The sequence below is a fragment of the Labeo rohita genome, chromosome 2, assembly GCF_022985175.1.
Source record: "Labeo rohita strain BAU-BD-2019 chromosome 2, IGBB_LRoh.1.0, whole genome shotgun sequence".
Classification (NCBI taxonomy): Eukaryota; Metazoa; Chordata; class Actinopteri; order Cypriniformes; family Cyprinidae; genus Labeo; species Labeo rohita.
The window spans coordinates 16,329,089-16,353,661 of NC_066870.1; the positions used below are offsets into that span (position 1 = coordinate 16,329,089).

The 24,573-nt window shown below is 36.8% G+C and overlaps 1 protein-coding gene across 1 annotated transcript in view; it reads right to left on the reverse strand.

Moving 5' to 3' along the window:
- Window positions 1–300: 300 nt before the first annotated feature.
- rreb1b (ras responsive element binding protein 1b) overlaps window positions 301–24,573 on the reverse strand; it is a 45,432-nt gene continuing 21,159 nt past the window's right edge. Inside the window, exons 3-13 of the mRNA XM_051133179.1 lie at window positions 18,515–18,646; window positions 18,217–18,425; window positions 15,710–15,799; window positions 15,365–15,528; window positions 11,368–11,509; window positions 11,104–11,246; window positions 9,696–9,885; window positions 7,046–9,605; window positions 5,453–5,623; window positions 4,455–5,210; window positions 301–2,666 (exon numbers count right to left, since the gene is read on the reverse strand). Of these exons, the coding sequence (XP_050989136.1) occupies window positions 2,173–2,666; window positions 4,455–5,210; window positions 5,453–5,623; window positions 7,046–9,605; window positions 9,696–9,885; window positions 11,104–11,246; window positions 11,368–11,509; window positions 15,365–15,528; window positions 15,710–15,799; window positions 18,217–18,425; window positions 18,515–18,646 (5,051 nt within the window). The 3' untranslated portion in view covers window positions 301–2,172. The remainder of the gene's footprint in view (window positions 2,667–4,454; window positions 5,211–5,452; window positions 5,624–7,045; window positions 9,606–9,695; window positions 9,886–11,103; window positions 11,247–11,367; window positions 11,510–15,364; window positions 15,529–15,709; window positions 15,800–18,216; window positions 18,426–18,514; window positions 18,647–24,573) is intronic.

The following is a 24,573-nucleotide window of genomic DNA, read 5'->3' on the forward strand; positions in this document are numbered from 1 at the left end:
AAAAAATCAAAATATGGGTAAAGTTGCCTTTAAAGTTCTTCAAATAATGTTCTTAATGTATATGACTAATCAAAAATTAGGTTTTCATACAGGAATTTTACAAAATATCTTCATGGAACATGATCTTTACTTAATTTCCTAATGATTTCTGCCATAAAAGAAAAATCAATAATTTTGACCCATACAATGTATTTTTGGCTATTGCAAATAAACCCCAGCGACTTAAGACTGGTTTTGTGGTCCAGGGTCACATATAAAAGTTGTAATTGAGAAAAACCTAGACAGAAAAAAAATTCTCACTCTTTCTTAGTGTACATTTATTGATTGGATGATTTATTCACTTTACAGGGTTGAACAGCAAGGTGAAAAAAGCAAAATCAATGAGTTGTCTACATCTGAATTGATCTGACAGGTATTCGCACTCCATCTGACAAACATGGTCACTGATTCTGATATCTGAGTGAATTACAATACCAATTTTTGCAGAAAAGGTTTGGTACAATTAAGCCTAAACATACTATGACCAAATTCAGTCAAATGCTCTTAAATGTAGTGTATTCAACAGAGCTCGAATTTTATACACCAGACAGATTACACAGAAAATGCTGATTTTGAAAAGCCCCTGAGAAAGAGAATAACTGAGAAATTCCAATTAGATTAACATGCAAAATCAATAAGTTTATAATCATATGGTCAAACCCATCAAATTATACTCTATGGTTCAATGCTCTCAAATGAATGGATAGTTGAATTGGTTGAATTAGCTGACAAACAAAAATACACACAAAAGATAGAATTATCTAAAGCATCTGAATGTACAAAGTATCTGAAAATGTAGAGAACCTCACACAATCTCAAAGTTCATCAACATTCATCTTTTTCGATTCACCTCGCCGCACAAATCGGATTCTACATGGCTTTTCAAAATTACAACCACACGCTTGAGACTGATCAATAAATACCTGCATAAAATGTTCAGTGTTTTCTATCCGTATAACTGTGCACACCCACACGCACTTGTACAAATTTACAAGTACAAACAACATTACACAAAAACAAAAAGAAAAACGTAAATGTGTTTCAACAAACATAAAAACCAGTTCATGTACAATGTTTAAATCGGTTTTAAAGACTCACAGCTTTCAAAATAAAACATTTTGCCACTGAGAGGACTTTAGCCAAATTCACTCAATCTCAAATGAAGTGTTGTGTGGGCTTCAGGGGTTATCAAAGTCACTCTGTTGCAACAACTAGTGTAAAACTGTATGATTTTGTATGATTTCAACCAATATGAGGGATGCTTCTCAGAACCGGTATCTACTGAATAAAAAGTGTTTGACTTTTAGTGTGAACACCAGTGTTGAAGTCAAAGTGAATCCTAGGGAGATTTCCAGTACAAACACAGAACCCAAAAAGGCAAACAGAAATCACACTTTAAAGATACATAAAATGTACTCTGAATCACACTGCCATTAAGGAACATACAGCGTGACTCTCAGAAGCACTCTTCTCTCTGATGCACAGGCCTTATAATATAATACTTCACACTCGACGCCACCAGAAGGCACTGTTTCAAGCTTTCCAGCCGTTTATACATGTCGTCTGCATCATTTGTCATTGAGGCTCGAAGATGGAGGATAATGTACAAAGAACAGGCAAATATTGCCGATAAACCGATTGGCTGACGATCACCCAAAATAAAAGTTACAGAGCTAAACAGCAATTTTATCCAAAATGTATTCAGCCAATCTTGATTATGAAAATGAGTCAGGCACTTCAGCTCTTCAATTCATAAGACAAAAAAAGGAAAAAGAAACCAAACTCCATACAGATACTAAAAACGGACATAAGAATAATACAATTTAATGCTGATATATAAATCTTCTTTTCATCATACAAACTTCTAATTTATTGATATGAAGGCTTTATATGATTCATTAAAAATCATACAAATAGGGTTAAAAATTGCTACCGTCCAGTTACGTATTGATTCAGGTCTTTAGAAAAAAAGCATTAAGGCATCAAGAGAAGAATCACTGTGCTTCAAAAACTGTTCTCCAGTCTGCATCTCTCATATGCATACTGTATAAGACAAATACAGGCAGAAGCCAGGCTAGTGTTTGTGGAAGCTTGATAAACTATGGCACGAAATCAACGCAACGAATTTTCTCTTCACTGAACGGGCGTCTCCATCATTTCCTGAGCTGCTGTACAGCTATGGACACTGATTTTTGCAGGTTCTGGATCACAGCCTGATTGGGCCTCGACTGAGGCGACTAATGTTTGATGTTCGTCCTGTTCAGCCCCTTCTGGCTGAAGGTCCTCAGCAGAATTCATCTCCACGGATGTATCTTCAGGGTGCTGCTTCTCCTTAATTTCCTCCACGTGTCCTTCGCTCTTTACTTCTTGAGGTGCTTCTGCTTTCTTATGTTCATTCTCACTCTGGATTGAAGCTGTTGCTTCACTCTGATTGTCAGATGAGCACTGGACCTCTTTTTCCTCCAGCATTTCGCCGTTATCTCTTGCTCCATCAATTTCTTCATTCATTTCTGCCTCATCGGTCCCTTTTTCATCCGTGGGTTTCTGGTGGACGCGCTGATGCCTCACCAGACTGTGCTTAAGGGTGAAGGTGCGATGACAGGTTTGGCACTTATAAGGTCGCTCACCTGCAACAAAAAGGGTTATTTTGGATGCATCAACTTCATTTTTTTTTACAAACCTGTAAGACCTTCGTTCATCGTCGAAACGCAAATGAAGATATTTTTAATGAAATCCAAGAGTTTTCTGACCATGCATAGACAGCAATGCAACTGACTCATTCAAGACCAAGAAATGTAGTAAGGAAATTGTTAAAATAGTCCATGTGACATCAGTGGTTCAACCGTAAAAAGCTACGAGAATACTTTTTGTGCACAAAAAAAAACAACAACAAAAACAAAACTTAATTCAACAATTTCTTCTCTTCTGTGCAGTTAATTTTGACAGCAAATTTTGATTTAGTTTTAGTCATAGACTTATGACTAAAATGCCATTTAGTTTTAGTCATATTTTAGTCATCTGAATTGTTTTTAGTTTTAGTCTAGTTTTAGTCGACTAAATAATCAAAATATTTTAATTATACAACAGATTTAGTCGGCTAAAATCTAATGGGTTTAGTTATAGTGTAATGCATTTATTAAGCATTTCTCTAAAACATAACTGCTGTGACACGCAATGTGGTTTTATATTAAAATTAAATGAAACCACTTCTCATACAGAAACAAGAACATGGTCTTCTTTTCAATGATATACCAATAGTTAGACTAATTATGCTTTCTTTATAACAACTTGTTTATAACATTCTCCATTCTTTTAAGCAAACATTTATTTATATAAATAAATTAGATTAATCTTTATTAGGACTACTAAAGTGATTCAGTCAAGAGCAGTGAGTGATTTTTTGTCTTTCTTATGTTGTGTTATTAACATCAATGCCACAGATAACAGCAACTAAATTAGGCTGCTGTCCCTTTAAAATCGAATGCACGGATGCAATGTACTGATACACGTCTGATATTCTCCCAACTGTTTACATTCGCCTAAGACGTAACTTTGTGTTTACGCGAATACTCGTCAAAATGGACAATTCGGCATAATTTATGTGTATTTCTCCATTCATGTGACATGAAAGAGTACTTGTATGCTGTGTGAGAGGCACTGCTTTGGTGTGTGCGCTCAGAAAACACGGACCGAATTGAGTTCTCTTTTGCGTCGTCGAATTTATCCATATGTCTGCTCCTCTCTTACTCCCAGATATTGATATTTTTTAATATTTTATGAGACGTGTAGCAAATGTTTGCTAGCTGGATAGATCATAGGCTATGATACATTTCAAATGTAACATTACGCATCTAACCTCCAAACCATGCAGCAGAGTCGGTCTGAATGAATCTCTTTTCAAACCGTCCCTCCCATTTTCGTCCCATTTTTTAGTCATTGACGCAAATGTCAGTAGATTTTCATCATACCTTTTGTCATTCAAAATGATTTTAATTTCATTGTAGTATCGATTTTGTCAGCGAAAAAATGTTGGCGAAAATTATTCATCAACAGAATTAACACTGCCAAAAGTAGTAAGGACATTGTTAAAACAGTCCACAGTCCAGTGGTCCAACCGAAATTTTATGAAGCTACGAGAATACTTTTGTGTGCAAAGAAAACAAAATGACTTTATTTAACAATTTCTTCTGTTCTGTGTCAGTTTTTGACACATATTTATGAGAGTAAAGTTGACGTTGCTGTCTATGCAGGGTCAGAAAGCTCTGGGATTTTATCAAAAATATTTTAATTTGTGTTCCCGAAGACGAATGAAGGTGTTACAGGTTTGGAACAACATGAGGGAATTAATGATAGAATTTTCATTTTTGGGTGAACTATCCCTTTAAGGATAGTAAGTACTAGATCACAGATCTTACCGGTATGTGAGCGCATGTGTCTGGTCAAGTCTTGCAGGCTCCAGAAGCGCTTGCTGCACACGGCACAGATCTTCTTCCTCTTATCGGTTTTGCCTCCAGGGGTGTCGCCATCCTCTTCCAAAGCCCTGAGCTCTGAGGAAGCAGCCTCTTCTTCATCCTCACTCATCTCTTCCCTCTCCTTCTCCTCCTCATCAGCACCACTTTCCACACAGCTGCTGTTCTCGTCCTTTTCATCATCTTCGACCTTTGTGTCCTGCTCCATCTCCTTTTTGGGTGCTGTGACTGGGTTTTGAGGAGCAGATTGGCGTCTTCCCTTTTTGCCTCCATCCTCTGGCTGGACCTCCTGAATGTGAGTTTTCTGGTGGCGGCTGAGAGTGGCTGCATGGCGAAAGGTCTTTTTGCAGGACGTGCATGTGTGTGGAAACTCGTCTGGTGGAGAAACCGGTTCAGGTGTTGATTTAGGCTGGTGCTGCTCTACTCCAGTAAGCTTAAAGTCTACAAGCTTGTTAGCAAGGTTCATATCAAGACTTTTATTGCTTTGAGAGTCATCATCATTATCTTCTACACTCTCAGGGTTTCCATCAGCTGGCTGTGTATGGTCTGGGTCTGAGCTGCTGTCGGTTTGTTCAGCGGCTGATTGTCCTGTTTGTTCTGGTGTTTGTTCAGGAGACGAAGCTTTCTCTTCTTGTTTGGGGTTGACAGAGCTCAGATCCACAATATCGCTGGTTACAGGAGGTTCAGTATCAGATACACTCTCTGCTAAGACAAGAAAAGCTTGTTATGCACTTTATACATTGCGCTGCTTTGCATACGCAAGTTTACAATGATATAATTATATTATGCAAAAGTATTCAAAAGTATTCAAAAGTCAGAAAGTTACACCATGAAAGGATCATTAACCCTTCATCTCAAAATTAATTTTTGGATAAAAATGTTCATACAGTATATACAGTATGTGAGACCATTAGTGCTACATAATATAAGATAATGGTACTGACCAGTAGTACCAGTGCTTCCTTGGGATCCTTCGTCAGCCTTAGATTTGGGTCGAGATCCATTGTTTTGAAGGGTCCGATTAGATATTCCATGTTTGCGGAGCAGGTGGCGCTCACAGTTTGACTTGGTGGAGAAGAATGACTCGCACTGAGGACAAGGGTATGGCTTCTGACCTGTGAAATTAATGCACAAAACTGTAACACTCTGATGAGACAAACAAAACATTACTGACTTAAATACACTGGATCCAACAAAAAAGTAATTATATAATACATTCAAAAGTTTGGGGGCAGTAAAATTATTTTTGTGTTTTGGAAAGAAGTCTCTAATGCTCACTATGGCTGCATTCATTCGATTAACAATACAGTAAAAACAGATATACTGTGAAATATTACTGAATGAAAAAAGGTAATTGCGACTTTTTATCTCAAAATTCCCACTTTTTTTTTTTCAGAACTGCAAGCTTATATCTTACAATTATGGCTTTATAACACAATTGTGAGTTTTTAATTTAGAATTTTGATATATAAACTTGCAATTCTGAGAACATATCAGTATTTTTCCCCCTTAGAATTGGACTTCATAACTCATAATTGCAAATGTATATCTCCATTTATATCTCTAAGAATTGCGAGATATAAACTTGCAATTGTGAAAAAAAGTCAGAATTGTGAATTTATATATCAATTCTATGAAAAAAAGTCAGAATTGTCAGCTTTTATCTTGCAACTCTGACTTTATAACTTTTAAACTCAATTATGAGTTTATATCACAATGCTAAAAAAAAAAAAAAAAAAAAAATTCAGAATTGTGTTTATATAGCAATTCTGAGAAAAAAAGAGTCAGATTTCTGCGTTTTTATCTCGCAATTCTAAGATAAAAAAGTTTGAATTGTGAGTTTATACCACAATCCTAAAAAAAAAAAAAAAAAAAATCGGAATTGCAAGTTTATTTAGCAATTCCGAGAAAAAAAGTTAAAATTTGAGTTTATATCGCAACGTTAGAAAAATTGTTTGAACATACTTTATTATGTTATTAATTCCTGTGATGGCTGATTTTTCAGCGTCACTACTCCAGTCTTCAGTTGTCACATGATTGAAACATTTCTTATTACTATCAAAGCAAACAGTTTTGCTGCTTAATATTCTTGTGGAAATCATAATGTATTTGATAGGATTCTTAGATAAATACAACATTTATTAAAAACAAAAATCTTTTGTAATATTTAAAAAGTTTTTACCGTCACTGTTGATCAATTTAACGCATCCTTGCTGACTAAACAGAACAGTAGTGTAAATCATTATAGACAGTGAATGAATTTCAAAACTAATCAACACATCCAACTTTAGCAGCTTTGTTCACTCTTTCTGCATTACAGTGGGGATTTTTATAAGATCTATTTAGAGTCTGAAATAGTTGAAGAACACGTCCAGCTAAATGGCTGACAAATGAAATAGTGTACAACATTTAACCCATTCTGCAACCTCCACTTTCCTAAAAATGCTATGTAGCTCACTGTATTGTAGGTTAGAGTAAATATTAAAAAGTAAATAAAGTGCTTTATGTCAATTTATGAAATGTAAACAGCGTCTCACCTGTGTGTGTTAGCATATGCCTTTGCAATGAGCTGGCCCAAGGGAACAGACGTGGGCAGTATGGGCAGGTCATCTTCTGCACTGAATTCGAATAAGCATTCTTCTTTCCTTTGTTCTGTGAAGGTTTCTTTGGCTTATCCTCTCGTCCTTCTTTCGCCTCCTCATTGACAGTCTGCTTCTCTTTCTCCTCCTTCATTGGCTCCATCTGACTAGGTTGCAAATAGGGGCTGAATTTATTTGAGTCAGTGGTAGCTAGCATCTTCTCCACACTGGGAAACTCGCCACTCGACTCCAGGTCGATGCCACAGCCTACTGGCGTTCTCGGATCACAGATCTCCTCCTGAAACGGTCTCTTCTTGCCTCTCTTTTTTGAGTTATCAGAAGAGCCATTCTGAACTGAATCCAGTTTGCCAGGACCCTTCTTCTCACTTAGTGTATTAAAATCCATTGCACTAACACTGTTTTTGCCATCTATTCCCGTTTCGATCAACACTGGAGTAGCTGACACAGACGAGATGATCTGAGCAATGGAGGCCAGCGGTGCCATTTCAGTACTGGAAGCAGAAGATGGTTTCGGTAGCAATGGCTTCAAGCGAGGAAAAGGCTTAGTAATATCACTGGATAGAGCAGAAGCCAGGCTAGGAATGGAAACCGGGTGAGTTGCAAGAAGTGCAGGACTCATTTCTAGAGCCTGTTCCTTCTTGATCTCTTGATGAAGGACGGACATGCTCTGAGGAAGCTCTTTCATCACTCTCTTCTTCTCAGGATCCTTGGGTATTGAGAGATCGATGGGCTCCATAGAGCAGTCGTTAAACAGAGGAGATGCTGCTCCTTCAACTTTAACATTTGGCACAATCGTTTTTTGAGATTTGCTAGAGAAATCCAAAGGCTGGTCTTGGTCCTCAACGGGTCCAGAGTATGGACCTACGTTTTGAGGAATGGTGCTGTTAACTAGTCCATTTGGGGTTGGAGGATTGGCTTGAGCGGTGGCGTCTCCTCCAACCGGTACAAGACTTTTGATGTGCTCTTCAATTTCCCGCTCTGGAACATCTGGGTGGTGCTTCAGCAAATGGTGAATGCAGTTCCTTTTAGCGAGAAACGCCGCCCCGCATTGCTTACACTCGAATGGCTTCCGCTGACATCCATTGTGTGTTCGCAGGTGAATCTGAAGTGCTCTGTAGTTCTTAAGGTCCTCTCCACAAAATCTGCAAGATGTGCTGCCGGCACCGGCCGTATCAAGGAGGTCTAGCGTGGTGCCTCCAATTACACCAGAGGAGGTGGTTACATATTCAATGTTTTTCTCAATGTCTTTGCGTGTGTTCTTCATGTGTTTCTTGCGCAAATGACGCTCACAGTTGGCCTTCACAGTGAAAGGGTAGTGACAGAGGCGGCAAACGTATGGCCGCTCACCGCTGTGTGTTCTGAGATGTCGAATCAGCGTCGCTTTGTCAGGAGCGGCGTAGCTACAAATGGTGCACTGGTACGGTGACGCTCCCAGATGGTGACGCATATGAGCCTGTAGGCCGCCTAAGAAGGAAAAAACTTCTTTGCAGAACCGACAAGGGTACTCTGTCTTGGTTGTCTTCTTGTTGGCAACTCTCGATTCTTTCTCCTTGCCGTCAAACTCTTCTTGCTTTCCAGTTTCATATGAGATAATCGTGTTTCCTATGACATCTGGACCCTCCCAGTTGGTTGGAGAGGATGAGGTTGAGGACGAAGAGGAGGCTGATGATTGTCTGGTAGTTCTTACTTGTTGACTTGTTTGGGGTGGAAGGCTAGGACTGATGTTGCCCGATGAGGCCTGTTGGGCGTTCATGACGGGAGGAGGGGGTGTGGAGGCACCCATGCTGGATCGAGGAGTGATTAAGGGCTGTTGCTTCAGAGAAGCAATCTGTTTGGGGTCCACTTGTAGAGGACTGCCCAAACCTTTGGCAAGCAGAGACAAAGACATCTGAGGTGGCCCAGTGGCTGCAAGCTTAAGGATTTGTTCAATGTCCGCCAGCTCCACTGCAGCTTGACCACTTATCGGGACAAACATCCCACTGCTGACGACACCATGGAGCGGCTGTAGCGACAGGAGGCCGAGGGCGGCGTTCTTGTTCACGGCTTGAAGAGAGACGGGCTCCAAAATTGAGACGCCGAGATTGCTGCTGCTTTCTTGAGGTAGATTAGTTGAAGGTGGCTCAACGCGAATGAAGCGAATGCTGTCTAGCATTTCCTGCTGAATTTGCTCTTCTGTTTTCTCTGGCTTGGCCAAGGAGGAGTGTTGGAGACCCAGGCACTCCATGAAACCGTTTTTCCCATCTGAACTGGTAGCATCAACATGTGGGACTAGTTCATTGACCTCCTTGGAATCTGTGGAATGGGAGTTAACTTTGGGTGCATCCATAACACCATCTGTGTTATGTTCCTGAGGTTCAGTGCTGGTGTCTGCGCTGCTTTTGTGTGAGGTTTTGTGGAGGTCCAGAGACTGCTGAAGAGGGAAGGCCTTGTTGCAGACCTCACAAACAAATTTGTGGAACTTGCTAGAGCATCTGCGCAAATTACTCTCACACCAGATCTAAATGAATAAAACAAATTATGTTCTGTCAGCATCTAAATAAAGAAATAAAGCAATTCTTTCACATTTAATGTATTTGAAAGTGTTTACCTGTGCAATCTGGGGAAATTTTTGACAGCTGAAGTCAATGAAAGCCAAGTCACCAAACCCCAGAGGGATGGAGGGGTTATTCTGAATAAAGGGTCGTCCAGAGGGATCAGTGGGAAGCTGCTTATGAACGGCGGCGTTATGACGCAAAAGCCCACGATGTGTGCGAAAGGTAATGCAACAAATGTTACACCTAGGATTAGAAGAAACAGTCAGAAACAGCATATATATTACATGTACAGTTGAAGTCAAGTTTACATGCACCTTGCAGAATCTGCAAAATATTTTTTTACCAAAATAAGAGAGATCTTACAAAATGCATGTTGCTTTTTTATTTAGTACTGAGCTGAATACGATATTTCACATAAAATATGTTACATATAGTCCACAAGAGAAAATAGTAGTTGAATTTATAAAAATGACCCCGTTCAAAAGTTTACATACTGTGTTGTTACATGAATGATCCAACTGTTTTTTTTTAAAGTTAAACTGCCTGCTGTTCTTCAGAAAGATCCTTCAGCTCACACAGCATTTTTCAGCATTTTTGAGTATTTGAACCCTTTCCAACAATGACTGTATGATTTTGAGATCCATCTTTTCACACTGAGGACAACTGACAGACTCATATGCAACTATTACAGAAGGTTCAAATGCTCACTGATGCTCCAGAAGGAAACACAATGCATTAGGAGGCAGGGGTATAAACTTTTGAACAGAATGATTTGTACATTTTTCTTATTTTGCCTAAACATCTTTTTGTTTTCATTTAGTACTGCCCTTCAGAAGCTAAAGAAAATACTTTCTACATGCTTTCCAGAAGACAAAAAAAAGTGAAATTTACCCTGATCTTCAAATTCCAAAAGTTTTCACCCCCTGCTCTTAATGCATTATGTTTCCTTCTGGAGCATCAATGAGTGTTTGAACCTTCTGTAATAGTTGCATACGAGTCCTTCAGTTGTCCTCAGTGTGAAAAGATGGATCTCACAATCATACAGTCATTGTTGGAAAGGGGTTAAATACACAAAAATGCTGAAAAAACAAAGAATTTGTGGGACCTTGAAGGATTTTTCTGAAGAACAGTTTAACTGTTTAGGACAAACAAGGGACTCATTAACAAGTATCACTAAAACAGCTGTGAATCATTGATGTAACAACACAGTATTAAGAATGAAGCATATGTAAACCTTTGAACAGGGTCATTTTATAAATTCAACGTATTTTCTCTTGTGGACTATATGTAAACGTCTTTATGTGAAATATCTTTTTCAGGTCAGTACTAAATTAAAAATAAAATGAATTTTGTATGATCCCTCTTACTTTGGTAAAATAATTAACATTTTGCAGATTCTGCAAGGTGTATGTAAACTTTTGACCTTAAACTGTATACAGAAATACAAAGTCCTGAGCCTACCTGAGTGTAGTGTCAGGATGTGTCTCCATGTGTGTTTCCAGATCATATTTTAAGTTGAATGTCTTAAAACAGATGGGGCAGTGAAGGATCTCTTCTTCACTCTTAACAGAATCTTCTTCTCCCGACTTTTGTATTAACATCACCTAAACACAAAAGTTTGTTTGCATATAACTTCAGACATACAGGCACAAAAAATTCCAAACATCATTTATACTCAGACTGCTTTAACTGAAAAATACACATAAAAAAAGGATGGTAAAATACCTTTTTAACTGGTGGCTCCTCAGCCTGCTCCACTTCATCCTCTACACTAGGCTTCCTCCTAGGCAGTCGTCGGCGCTTGTTTAGTGGGGAAGAACTGGGGGTAGGAATACTGCTTGCATCCTTTTCATGAATTTTCATGTGCCTGCAGAAATACATAAATAATCTCAGACCAAGTTCTGTCTATTAACACTCATCACAAATATAAGAAAAATTTAAATGCTTTATTCAAAGGATAGTTCACCCAAAAATGAAAATTACCCCATGATTTACTCTCCCTCAAGCCACCCTAGCTGTATATGACTTTCTGCTTTCACAGAAATACAATCATGTGAATGGCTGTTGAGATTTTGAAGTCCAACAAAGTGCATTCATCCATCATAAAAAGTACTCCACATGGCTCTGAAGGTTAATAAAGGCATTTTGAAGCAAAGCGATGTGTTTGTATAAGAAAAAGATCCATATTTACAATTTCATAGACTAATCTCTAGCTTTCGCTAACTGTCGTATGCACGTACGTGGGGGAGTACCGTTCCAGTGGAGGATGTAGGTGAAACAAAACACTGGTCACAAATTAGAAGTACAAAACGAGGATTTATAAAGAAAAATGTCAAGAGGATTTTGATATAAGCCAAGAGGAGACTGGTTTTCGTTTGCTGTAAACAAAATGTGGCTCTTACAAGATGCTACGCCTGCGTCCTACGTCGTATGCTGGAACGGCACTCTCATGTGAACACGGGTACGACAGTTAGCGGAAGCTAAAGATTACGGTTTATAAAGTTGTAAATATGGATATTTTTCATACACAAACACATCGATTTGCCTCAGAAGGCCTTTATTAACCTCCCAGATCTGTGTGGAATACTTTTTATGATGAATGGATGCACTTTATCAGACTTCAAAATCTTAACAGCCATTCACTGCCATTATAAAGCTTGAAAGAGCCAGGACATTTTTTTAATATAACTCAGATTATATTCGTCTGAAAGAAGAAAGTCATATACACCAAGGATGGCTTGAGGGTGGGGTAATTTACATTCAATCATTATTCAATATAATATAAACAATTTTAAAATTTAAACAGCTGTTTTAACGTTAACCCAGTAAAATGACTACTATAAAATGACTATTAACCTAATGAGGGTTTGTTTAAATCTTTAACCTCATCCATGTAAAAAGTTGTCCGTTTTCATTTTAATGTGATGGTACCAGGGCCACTGGAATACTTTAATAATTAAAGCATGCAAAATACAGAAGGGAGTGACCAGGTGGCGGGAAATGCAATTATACGGCCAGCAGAGGTCAGAGGTAATATGTGGAGGCAAAGCGCTGGGAGTCGCATTACGACATGCTGGAACGTGCGCACCCCTCACCCTCCTACACTTACACAGAAACAAACCCACCTTTCAGGTTCAACCAGATACAAGGCCCCTGATGCTTATGTGCAGCTGTGTTTCACTGAAAATAGTTGACCGTATAGCTCTATAGAGCATATATACATGTGAACGTTGTCAAATTTAATGTGTATTGCATTGTGACTGTGTAGAGTTAATGGCTGTGCGCTGAGTGTACGTAACAGCAAAGGGAGGATAAATGTCAGCAGACCCAGTGGTAAGAATCTTGTTTTACATTCTGCAGCCAAAGATATTAATAGCAGAGAGGCAGAGTGATGGTCACCCACATGTGGACCCAACCCTGACAGCCTGAATCCTGTTCCATCTCAGGTCTCTGTCCACAGCATAAAACCACGTTGATACCATGCAGACTAAAACAGTATCAGCGTAATTATGTTATTACGCCACCATAATTCCAGTTCTTGCTACTTCTTGTCACATGCCACTTAATTACTTTGTGGTTTTATGTTTGAGGCTACTAGTTGATGCACTGAGTAAATGTTTCCTTCTGCAGTGCCTCATCAATATTGCCAGAGGGCAGTGTGAGAAAAACAGCTCAGCTGCATGATTTAACACTATGCCAAGCAAAGTTGGTTTTGTTATGCAATATATGAAGCGATAAGGTTAAACATCATCCATAATGTGCCATCCAAAAAATATGCTCAGCACCCCTCTCCCTGCCCCCTGCCTTTTCTTCCTCTCACACTCACACAAACTTCTTCCACCCCCATCTGGAATGCCTGCATGTCTCAACTGCACAAGGAAGCCCTCTATGCACATCCCATCAACACAAACAAGAAGAGTCACACATCAAACCCTCGACCACAAAGACACATGAAAAGAAAGCATGGACAGAACAATCTTTCTAAATATAGGTGACATGAAAGAAAAAAGCCACCAGCCATCAATATAAGTCAGCCTTGAGAATCAGGCCTCTCACATCACATGCAGACATTCCTTCATCCCTCCCCGTCCCTCCCTCCGTACCCTCCTCCTTCTCCACCATAAACCTAAAGCGACTTCTATCAATGCAGCCGGCGACCTTTTGTTACAGTTATTTCTTTAGGTCAACAATAATGATGTTTAACACATTTGAAAACTGAAAGTGGTATTGGTTTCGAAGTATTTATAATTAGATTTTTCCATCACAGATTTCCAAACCGTTTTGTCAGTCAAATTAAGTTATTATTTTCATGTTCTTAGAGCTTCATAACATTATGGTTGAACCACTGTTGTTACATAGACTGTTTTAACAATGTCCTTACTACCTTTTCGGGCCTTGAACGTGGTAGTTGTGTTGTTGTCTATGGGAGGTCAGGAAGCTCTCGGATTTCATCAAAAATATCTTAATTTGTGTTCCAAAGAAATGACATGAGTAATTAATGACAGAATTTTCATTTTTGGGTAGACTATCCCTTTAATAAATAGATTTTTTCTAATAAAAAAGATGAAATATTTTGTTTGCATGCATGTCATGTAAAGTTTGTAAAGTTATATCCAATACACAATGACCAAAATACCAGAAAAGAACTATTTATATAGAAAAACAAGTGTCTTCACTTGCTACGGCTTAAATTACAATCATTATATAATTACATATAATTAAGTTTAATTCATTTTTGTTCGATTCACATTTTGGCTTTTAAACCCTGTGTACACTAGCAATCAAATGTTTTTGGACAGTAAGATTTTTAATGTTTTTTTTTTTTTTTTTTTTTTAAGTCTCTTCTGGTTACCGTATTTATTTGATCCAAAGTACAGCAAAAACAGTACAATTTTGAAATATTTTTACTGTTTAAAATAAGTTTTCTATTTGAATATATTTGAAAATGTAATTTTTTCCTGTGATTTCAAAGCTAAATTTTAGCATCATTACTCCAGTCACATGATCCTTTAGAAATCATTTTAATATAAATAGAAAGTTGAGAAGAAAAGCATCTTTTGTAACATTACAAATATCTTTATCCTCACTTTTGATCAATTTAAAGCATCCTTGCTAAATAAAAAGTATTAATTTCTATAATTTCTTTTATAAAATCGAATTATACTGAATGGTATAGTGTAAGCTTTCAGATAAATGCGGATTTTTGGATCTTTCTATTCATCAAAGAATCCTGAAAAAAACATTTACTCAACTGTTTTATATATTACATTATAAAATAATAATAATAAAAATGTTTCTTGAACAGCAAATGAGCATATTAAAATGATTTCCGAACGATCATGTGACACTGAAGACTGGAGTAATGATGACGAAAATGTAGCTTTGATCACAGGAATAAATTACATTTTAAAATATATTTAAGAAGAAGAGAGTTATTTTGAATAGTAAAAATATTTTACAATTTTACTGTTTTTACTGTATTTCGGATCAAATAAATGCAGGCTTGATGGGCAGAAAGGAATACTTAAAAAAAAAAAAAAAACATTGAAAACCTTACTGTTCAAAAACTTTCGACAGGTAGTGGATTAATGAAAAAACCCATGCAGTTAAACAGGAAATAGGATACTCTGTTGTGTATCATCATGAGCCGGTGAAAAGGCAAGCCTACACTTACATAAAAGTTAAACATCTACAGTTTTAAAAACACTGTTTGACCATTTACCTGTGCATGTTTCCATTGGTAGTGAAAGTCTGATTACATATCACACACTTGTATGGCCTCTCTCCACTGTGAACCAGCATGTGGCGGTCCAGAGAACTGGCTGAGCTCAAAGCCTTCCCACAGATACTGCAGGAGTGGTCAGTGCCCCCACTATCTGTGTTATGCTGGAGGAAAAATGAGGCACAGATGTGAACATACTGATATATATAAGGAAATGAGTATAAAACATCTTCAGTTTCAGTAAAATTCTGATCCAATGATTTTAGGACAAATTGTTGTGGTTCAGTAAACAGGTGTACATGTAGGGATGTTCTGGTGTGTGTGTGTGTAAGAGAGAGTACGCACCTGTCTGATATGCATGGTGAGCTGGTGCTGTGTCATGCAGTTTTTGTTACACAGGGGGCAAATGAAGCTTGAGCGTTCGTCTTTGACTTCCTGTAGCAGACACAAAGACGAGACACATTTTAGTTACATGTACTAAATTGCATAGTTGATCAGTATGAAATTTGATATAATTTTATATTGACTTTTTTATATACATATTTGACTAGATTTGAACAACACTGCAGTCATACCTAAGGTGTCCCGTTTAACCATTTTCTTTCAAAAATAAAAAAATAAAATAAATATAGTTTTTGCAATGCATTCAGCATAACAAAATCTTTATAAAAATCTCATTGTGTCTATCCATGCAAGTCATTTTCTATTTAGGGATTTTCATTTAATTTTATAAATGTATATACACTACCGTTTAAAAGTTTGAGATCAGTACGATTTTTAATGTTTTTCAAAGAAGTGTCTCATGCTCATCAAAGTTTCATTTATTTAATTAAAAATATACAGAAAAAAAGAAATATTCAGAAAGATTACTGCGATTTATAATAGTTTTCCATTTTACTATACTTTTAAATATATAATTTTTTCTGTGATGCAAAGCTGAATTTTCTGCATCATTACTCCAGTCTTTAGTATCACATGATCCTTCAGAAATCATTTTAATATGCTGATTTATTATCAATGTTGGAAACAGTTGTGCTGCTTAATATTTTTTTGGAACCTCTGATTCTTTGTTCAGGATTCTTTGATGGATAAAAAGTTAAAAAGAACAGCATTTATAACAATATAAGTCTTTTCTATCACTTTTTCTATTTAACACATCTGTGCTGAATAAAAGTATTAATTTCTTCCAAAGAAATTAAGAAAGAAAGAAAAAAATTTAGTGACCCCAAACTTTAAATGGTAGTGTATATGGTTGCATATGGTAGGTGTATATGGTTACAAGATTTCTATTTTAAATAAACCTGCAGGTTCCAAAAAAAACTTAAACTGTTTCCAAAATTCATAATAAATCAGCATATAAAAATGATTTCTGAAGGATCATTTTACACTGAAGACTGGAGCAACGATGCTGAAAATTCAGCTTTGCATCACAGGAATAAATTATATTTTAAAGTATATTAAAATAGAAAACCACTATTTTAAAAAGCAATAATATTTCACAATATTACTCTTTTTTCTGTATTTGTAATCAAATAAACACAGCCATGATGTGCAGAAAACAGTTCTTTAAAAATAAAAACATTAACAATCTTACTGATCCCAAACTTCTGAATGGGCAAGAAAAAAAAGTGTTTTATTGAAAACAAAATACAAATATACATAATTATAATAAAAATTATATTTTATACGCATTTTATACATATTTTCTATAAAAATATGACTAGATTTTAACAACTTCGCAGGATTTTACAGTGCAATCATACTTATAGTCTTAATGTACAGACTTCTGTGCAAATGAATAATAACTAAACTAATTTATACATTTTTAACTATTACACCTTATGAGAGTCATATATTCCTGAAAACACATTAGGTAATTACGTTTTAATCATACAATGATACGTCTCCTCAACACATGTGGCTCCCCATGACTCCAAAACCCCAGTGAGTCATTTATTTGTCCCCCAGCGAGAGATAAACACAATAGGTAAAACAGATGCAGGATGTGGCCCGCCTGATGAAGATAGTATGTGTCAGAGCAGCGGGAGCGGTTGTGCGCTCGCGTCACATGGAGTAACAAGTGGCCTCTCCATCTGTTTCTCCAGACAACAGCAGCACTGGGTGAGGAAGAGCATCACTAATTCAGCGGGTAAGACCTTCTGCAGTCGAGCAGCGGTGCGGAGTCACTCTCAGCGTATGGAAATACAGTTAAGGCTGTGGGACGGGATACCAGAGGGGGCTGGGGGACAGAAACACCTGTTTTCTCCACAGAGAAGTGTTTCAGTCAAATCCCACACTTTAATTGAAGGCATAAGACAAGCATCGGCTGTCACAAAGGGGGGATTGAGAGAGCGCAAGGACCATTTGTTGCCACTCATTTAACTGAGTTTAGTAACTGCTACTCTGACTGACCACCAGAGACAGCATGAGGGAAATAAGACGGACCACTTATAGAGAAATAGGACGTGTATAGAAATGACAAAATTGCATAGTTCCCAACTACATAGTAGGCCAAATTTAGCATGTGCAAGTGTAGTACAGTATGTCTAAATTAACAGTATTCATTATTTCCATTGAATCAAGTTTCTACACAATGCTATCCCATAAGGCCATGGGAGAGAATTTGTGAATGGCAGTGAAGTGACTCAACTGACACTTGTAGGTCACATGACATCATGATGAATGTAGTATGTCCGCATTACTTTCACGCTACGCACACTGATTCTACACAGAACTTTTTTTTTTTTAATAGCCACAAAGTCAAAAGAAGTGCCTACTTTGGGATTTTGGATGTAATAAAAATTAAATTTTCCACTCACAACTAATAAACCAAATACCAACTGCTGCTATACCTGATTTCTTCTCCCAGTGCGATTGACAGACGGTGATTTGGTGGCATTTCTGGGAGATATTTTGGTGGGCTCTGAATCGACTCCATTGATCTGGCCCACATTCATCACAGTGCTCATCATGGAGTTGATGGAGGACAGCTCCTCCTCTGTTCTAACTCCACCATCTTCATCTCCAAGTTCTGGTTTGTCCTTTCCATCACAGTCTGCTTCTATAAATCAATTCATTTAGAGTTAGTAAATAATGCCAGAATCTATTTTTGGATGAACTGTCTCTCTTAGAGCCACTGTGGCATCTTACCTTCAATGGGTTCTGGGGTACGTGTGGTGGACTGGTTGTTCACGGCCTCTTCTGACAAATGAGACTGTTCATTCGCATCAGCAGCACCAACACCATTGCTGACAGTCTTCTCAGGGGAGGCACTTTCCATTTCTAAGGATAGAGAATATTCGTTACTCACACGAACTCAATATGGCATCAATTTAGTAAAGTTAAACCCATTAATTACTTCTCCGATCTGCATAAGGAGCCATGTGGAAATCATCTTTTAACTAAATGCCTAAACGTTGACAATTAATCTCTGCAGGAGCTGTTGTGTTTTACAGGAGCAACTTCATCGGTCAACTTCCTCTTTTAGCACATGTGCTTCTTAATTGTTTTCATATATTCAAAAGGTAAAAAAAAATTAGACTTTTCTCAGAATTGCAAGTTTGTATATCTCACAATTCTGACTTTACAACACACAATTGCGAGTTATTAAGTCAGAATTGCACGATATAAATTCGCACTTCCGAGAACATATCAGCCTTTTTCCCCTCATAACTGGACTCTATAACTCGCTATTGAGAGTTTATATCTCACAGTTCTGAGAAAAAAAGTCAGAATTGTGAGTTTATATTATGCAATTCTGAAAAAAAATTCAGAATTGTGAATTTATATAATGCAATTTTGAGAAAAAAGTCAGAATTGTGTGTTTGTATCATGCAATTTTGAGAAAAAGTCAGAATTGTGTGTTTGTATCATGCAATTTTGAGGAAAAAGTCAGAATTGTGTTTGTATCATGCAATTTTGAGAAAAAAGTCAGATCTGTGAGTTTGTATCTTGCAATTGAGAAAAAAGTCAGAATTGAGAGTTTATATGACGCAATTTTGAGAAAAAAGTCAGAACTGTGAGTTTGTATCATGCAATTTTGAGAAAAAAGTCAGAACTGTGAGTTTGTATCATGCAATTTTGAGAAAAAAGTCAGAATTGTGTGTTTGTATCACGCAATTTTGAGAAAAAAGTCAGATCTGTGAGTTTGTATCTTGCAATTGAGAAAAAAATCAGAATTGTGAGTTTGTATCATGCAATTTTAAGAAAAAGTCAGAATTGTGTGTTTGTATCATGCAATTCTGAGGAAAAAGTCAGAATTGTGTGTTTGTATCATGCAATTTTGAGAAAAAAGTCAGATCTGTGAGTTTGTATCATGCAATTGAGAAAAAAGTCAGAATTGTGAGTTTGTATCATGCAATTTTGAGAAAAAAGTCAGAATTGTGTGTTTGTATCATGCAATTCTAACCAAAAAAAAAAAAGGGCTTCCATAAAATGGACTATACTAAGATTGCAAAAGGATCTAAAGTTAAATTACATTTTCATTTAGATCTTTAAATGCATGATGGGAATAAGTCTCCTTCAGTGGCTGACCAAAAAGATCAAATGACAAAGTATTTGTGAAGGTTGTGTTAAGTTTTGGATGTAATGACACATTTTTAAATGTATACTATTGTATACTATTTATTTATTTTTTTACATGTTTTTCAAAGTCATCTCTTATGCTCACCAAGGTTTTCCTTAAAAAAACATAGTAAATTAAAGCAATATTGAAATTATTACAATTTAAAATAAGTGTTTTCTATTTTAATATATTTTAAACTGTAATTTATCCCTGTGATGGCAAAGCTGAATTTTCAGCAGCCATTACTCCAGTGTCACATGATCCCTCTAGTATGCTAATTTGCTGCTCAATAAACATTTATTATTACCACCAATATTACCAGTATTTTTGTGGAAACCATGATGCTTTTTTGTAGAAAGTTTAAAAGAATATTATTTAACACAGAAATCTTTTGTAACATTATAAATGTCTTTACTGTCCCTTTTAATATATCTAATGCATCCTTACTAAATAAATGTATTAATCTTACTGGCCCCAAACTTTCAAATGGTATTGTACATATTACATTTAAAAAGCTACATTCTTCCCACAAACATCTCATTATGTATTGTGCTGTCTAAAAGTGAAGATAGGAAAAGCACTGGCTGTGGACTGTTTGAGGCAGCTGTGGGAGTGTGATACTACAGCGAGAGAGGCCCATCCCAGTGAAGGGGGTGGTGCAGGGTGAGGAGACGAGGGAGAGAAAGATGAACGACACATACGTGAGAGCAAAGGAGCGCAGAGAAGGAGGGGAAGCAGAGATGGAGGAAAAACACAGAGAGAAAAGTGAAATGTGAGAAAAGTGCAGAGAGAAGACTGGGAAAGAGAGGCGAGAGACTGGGTGCATGTTCGCACGGGAGGAGAAACTTGGAAGTCTTTCTGCTGTGAAGAGAGGAACAGTAGGGGGGTTGGGTTGAGAGGCAAAGCAGGAAGTGGCTGTGAGAGCAGTGGAGGGTAGACGCTCGTCTGCTGTACTCTCTCGCGCTCTAACCATGCGGCCCTGCTGCAGTTTGTGTGCGTCGTAGCAGGGTGTGATCTCCTCTGCTGGAGGGGGGGAGGGTAGGAAATCCCCTCCCAACTCCCACCATCCCAAACTCTGCTCATGTACTTCCACTGTTTGGAAAAGTGAGGACGGAGGAGTCTGATTATCCTCTATTCCTAGCTTTGAGGAAAAGAGATGCAGTGTAATGCACCTTTTACACTGACAGAGATTTTACGCTGGAGGTCACTAGGTTGCTAGTAAGCATTGCTATACATCAAATCAAAATTATTGGATATTATTTGACTGTATGAATCAAATTCACTTCCAACTACTTCAAATTCTGACCACAATAGATCAGTGAAATCTCTACAGTGTTGCTTCTCATTTGCATTAAGCTAACTTTTCTTAACTCCATCACTATCACTGTCAAGCTCTTAAAGGGATAGTTCACCCAAAAATGTTATTAGCTGCTCACCCTCATGTCGTTCCAAACCTGTAAGAGCTTCGTTCAACTTCAGAACACAAATTAAGATATTTCTGATGAAATCCAAGAGCTTTCTGACCCTGCATAGACAGCAACACAACTACCACGTTCAAGGCCCAGAAAGGTAGTAAGGACATCCATAAAAAAGTCCATGTGACATCAACCATAATGTTATTCAACCGTAACGTTACGAGAATACTTTTTTTGTGCAAGGAAAACAAAAATAATGACTTTATTCAACAATTTTGCAAACAAAAGTATTCTTGTAGCTTCATAACATTACGGTTGAAATACTGATGTCACATGGACTATTTTAACAACATCCTTACTACCTTTCTGGGCCTTGAACATTTCAGTTGCATTGCTGTCTATGCAGGGTTAGAAATCTCTCATCAAAAATGTCTTAATTTCTTAGATTTCATCAAAAATATCTTAATTTGAGCTCCAAAGATAAACGAAGGTCTTACGGGCTTGGAACAACATGAGGGTGAGTAATGACAGAATTTTCATTTTTGAGTGAACTATCCCTTTAAGGCCTGACACTGAAAGCCAATGATGTGCAAAAAACCCAATTCATTAAGTATTTTAAAAAAAGAATAACATTAGTGTGCAGCCTCAATACAGATTTCAGCCTCACAGATGCTGCTTGTAAGTGTTGCGAGCTGAGATAGCAATATAGCATAGATCCAGAGATTATCTGAGATTAATGAGCTGTTATTAGCCAAGCATCTTTGGACTAATTGAGAGGATCAGGCTTAAAGACAGTAATTCATTAGCCACCGGAGCTAATAATGACAGATGGACATCACAGTTAAACATATCATCATATGGTGGGCTAATATAATGGAAGGATATTTGGTATACGAGTAAAAGGAAATTAAATGAGGTAAATGCAGAATACAGAAAGTATAATTCAAAAAGCAATATCTAATACCATTTGGGCTCAGAAAGATTTTTTAAACGTTTTTGAAAAAAGTCTTTTATGCTCACCAAGGTAGCATTTATTTGATCAAAAATACAGTTAAGTGTAATATTGTAAAATATTATTACAACTTAAAATAACTGTTTTCTGGCTGTCATTTTAACGCATTAACTTAATTAATTAGTTATGAAAAAAAGAACACGATTAAAATATTTTAACGCAGTTAATGCACTGGCACCGCCCCAAGGCCTGTACATCATCTTATAATTCATATAGTTGACTATTGACAAAATAGATGCAGGGCAACAACTCCACAAAAGCAGATATGCCCTAAAATTCAAGATATTGGTGCAAAAAACACCCCTGCATGTGTTTTGTCTAATATTTATATATATATATATATATATATCACATATAACACAATAAAACACGGGCAGCAAGAGCAATATGACATGAGTGCTGATTTTGTCCCGATCTATCACGAGCTTAAATATGATTTTATATAAAAGTTCAGTAAATAAGAAGTTGATATTGTGTTATATTTTAAACAAAATATTACGTTTTGCTCAATTTTGCAGAGAACATATTACCTTTGAAGCCATAGCTGAACTGTTGCGCATCTCCGAGAAACACAGTGGTGTTTAGTTTCTGAATGAATCCGCGTTTTGAACGAATCGTGTGAATCAATGATTCAAAAGCAAATTCATAAAGAGAGCCATTTACTTCCTGAATGAATCAGCCATTTGAAGGAGTCGAATCAAATAAGAGAATGACTCATAGACATTTACCGCCACCTGCTGGCAGATTTAGTTTCTTAAGGACATATGGTTTCATTAAAAAAATAATACAAATAAGAATAAAAATAAAAACATTAAAGGGATAGTTCACCAAAAAATAATAATAATTCTGTCATCATTTACTCACCCTCACGTCGTTTCAAATCTTTTTTTTGTGGAACGTGATGTTTCTCAAATGATCGTTTATGTTTCATAGTTTACGTTAGGCTGTTGCAGCCTAAATGTTTATGTGTAATAAATTCTATATTGAATCAAATAAAATATTTTCTTCTAAAGCTACAATTTGTAATATCGACTTGATACTTTCTCATTTAACACAAAAATAGCTTTAAATAATCTTTTGTGGGTATTTTCACAGTCAAATTTATTTTGCGATAAACTACATTAATTAATCGAAACATCATGTAATTTATTAGATTAAAACTTTTAATTTAATATATACATTTAAAAATGTAATTTATTCTGATGCAAAGGTGAATTTTCAGCATCATTTCTCCAGTCTTCAGTGTCATGATCCTTCAGAAATCATTATAATATACGGATTTGCATTTATTATTATCAATTTTGAAAACGGTGCTGATTAATGTTTTTGTGGAAACCGTGATGCATATTTATCAGAATTCTTTTATTAATAGAAGACTTATTTATTTTTAAAACACATTTTTTTGTAACATTACAAATGTTTTTACTCTTGCTTTTGATTAAATCACTAAATAAAATGAGTAAATTTCGTAAAAACAAACAAACAAAACCTTACTTCTAACTTTTAAAGAGTAGTGTACAAGTTTTAATGTGGTGAGCGGTTGCTAAGGTTTTGCTATGAGGCCACTAAAGCATTTTAAGTGACATTAGGATGTTGCTATACGGTTGCTAGGGTCTTCTGGTTCAAATCAGTCAATACCACTCCCAGGTGTCTATGATGAACTGATTCCTAAATATTGCTTTGAATTAGTGGTTTGTTTAAAATGATATTAAAGCAACATGAAGTATGTACAAGCAATAATACCAGTAATTTAAGTGGTAAGGATTTAAGAAACTTTATACATGCGAAGAACAAAAAGGATGAAAAAAGGAGTGCTGATGCTCTGATAGACACTGTCCAGGCAAGCACATAACCTCCTACATCCACAGGCTATAAAAGTGTCTGAGTTAATGGGAGTGTGGGGATTATATAGACCTTCCCTCCTACTGGGAACAGATAACACTGGATAATGATGAGTTCAACTGCCCCTGACCATCACTCTCTTTTACACACTCACACTTCAAGGTGAACCAGCAAGACAACAGGAATCAGGAAAAGAGATATGTATGCTCATCTATGGAAACTCCTAAGAAACTATTACCTAACAATCACAAAACCCTCAGTGTTTAATAAAAAATAACTAATTTCTCTCACTTCCGCTTTTTTTTTTTTTTCACTGCGCTTGTTCCAGTGAATTCTGGGATTGCCCCGCTAGGTTTTGGAGCACAGCAATAAACGT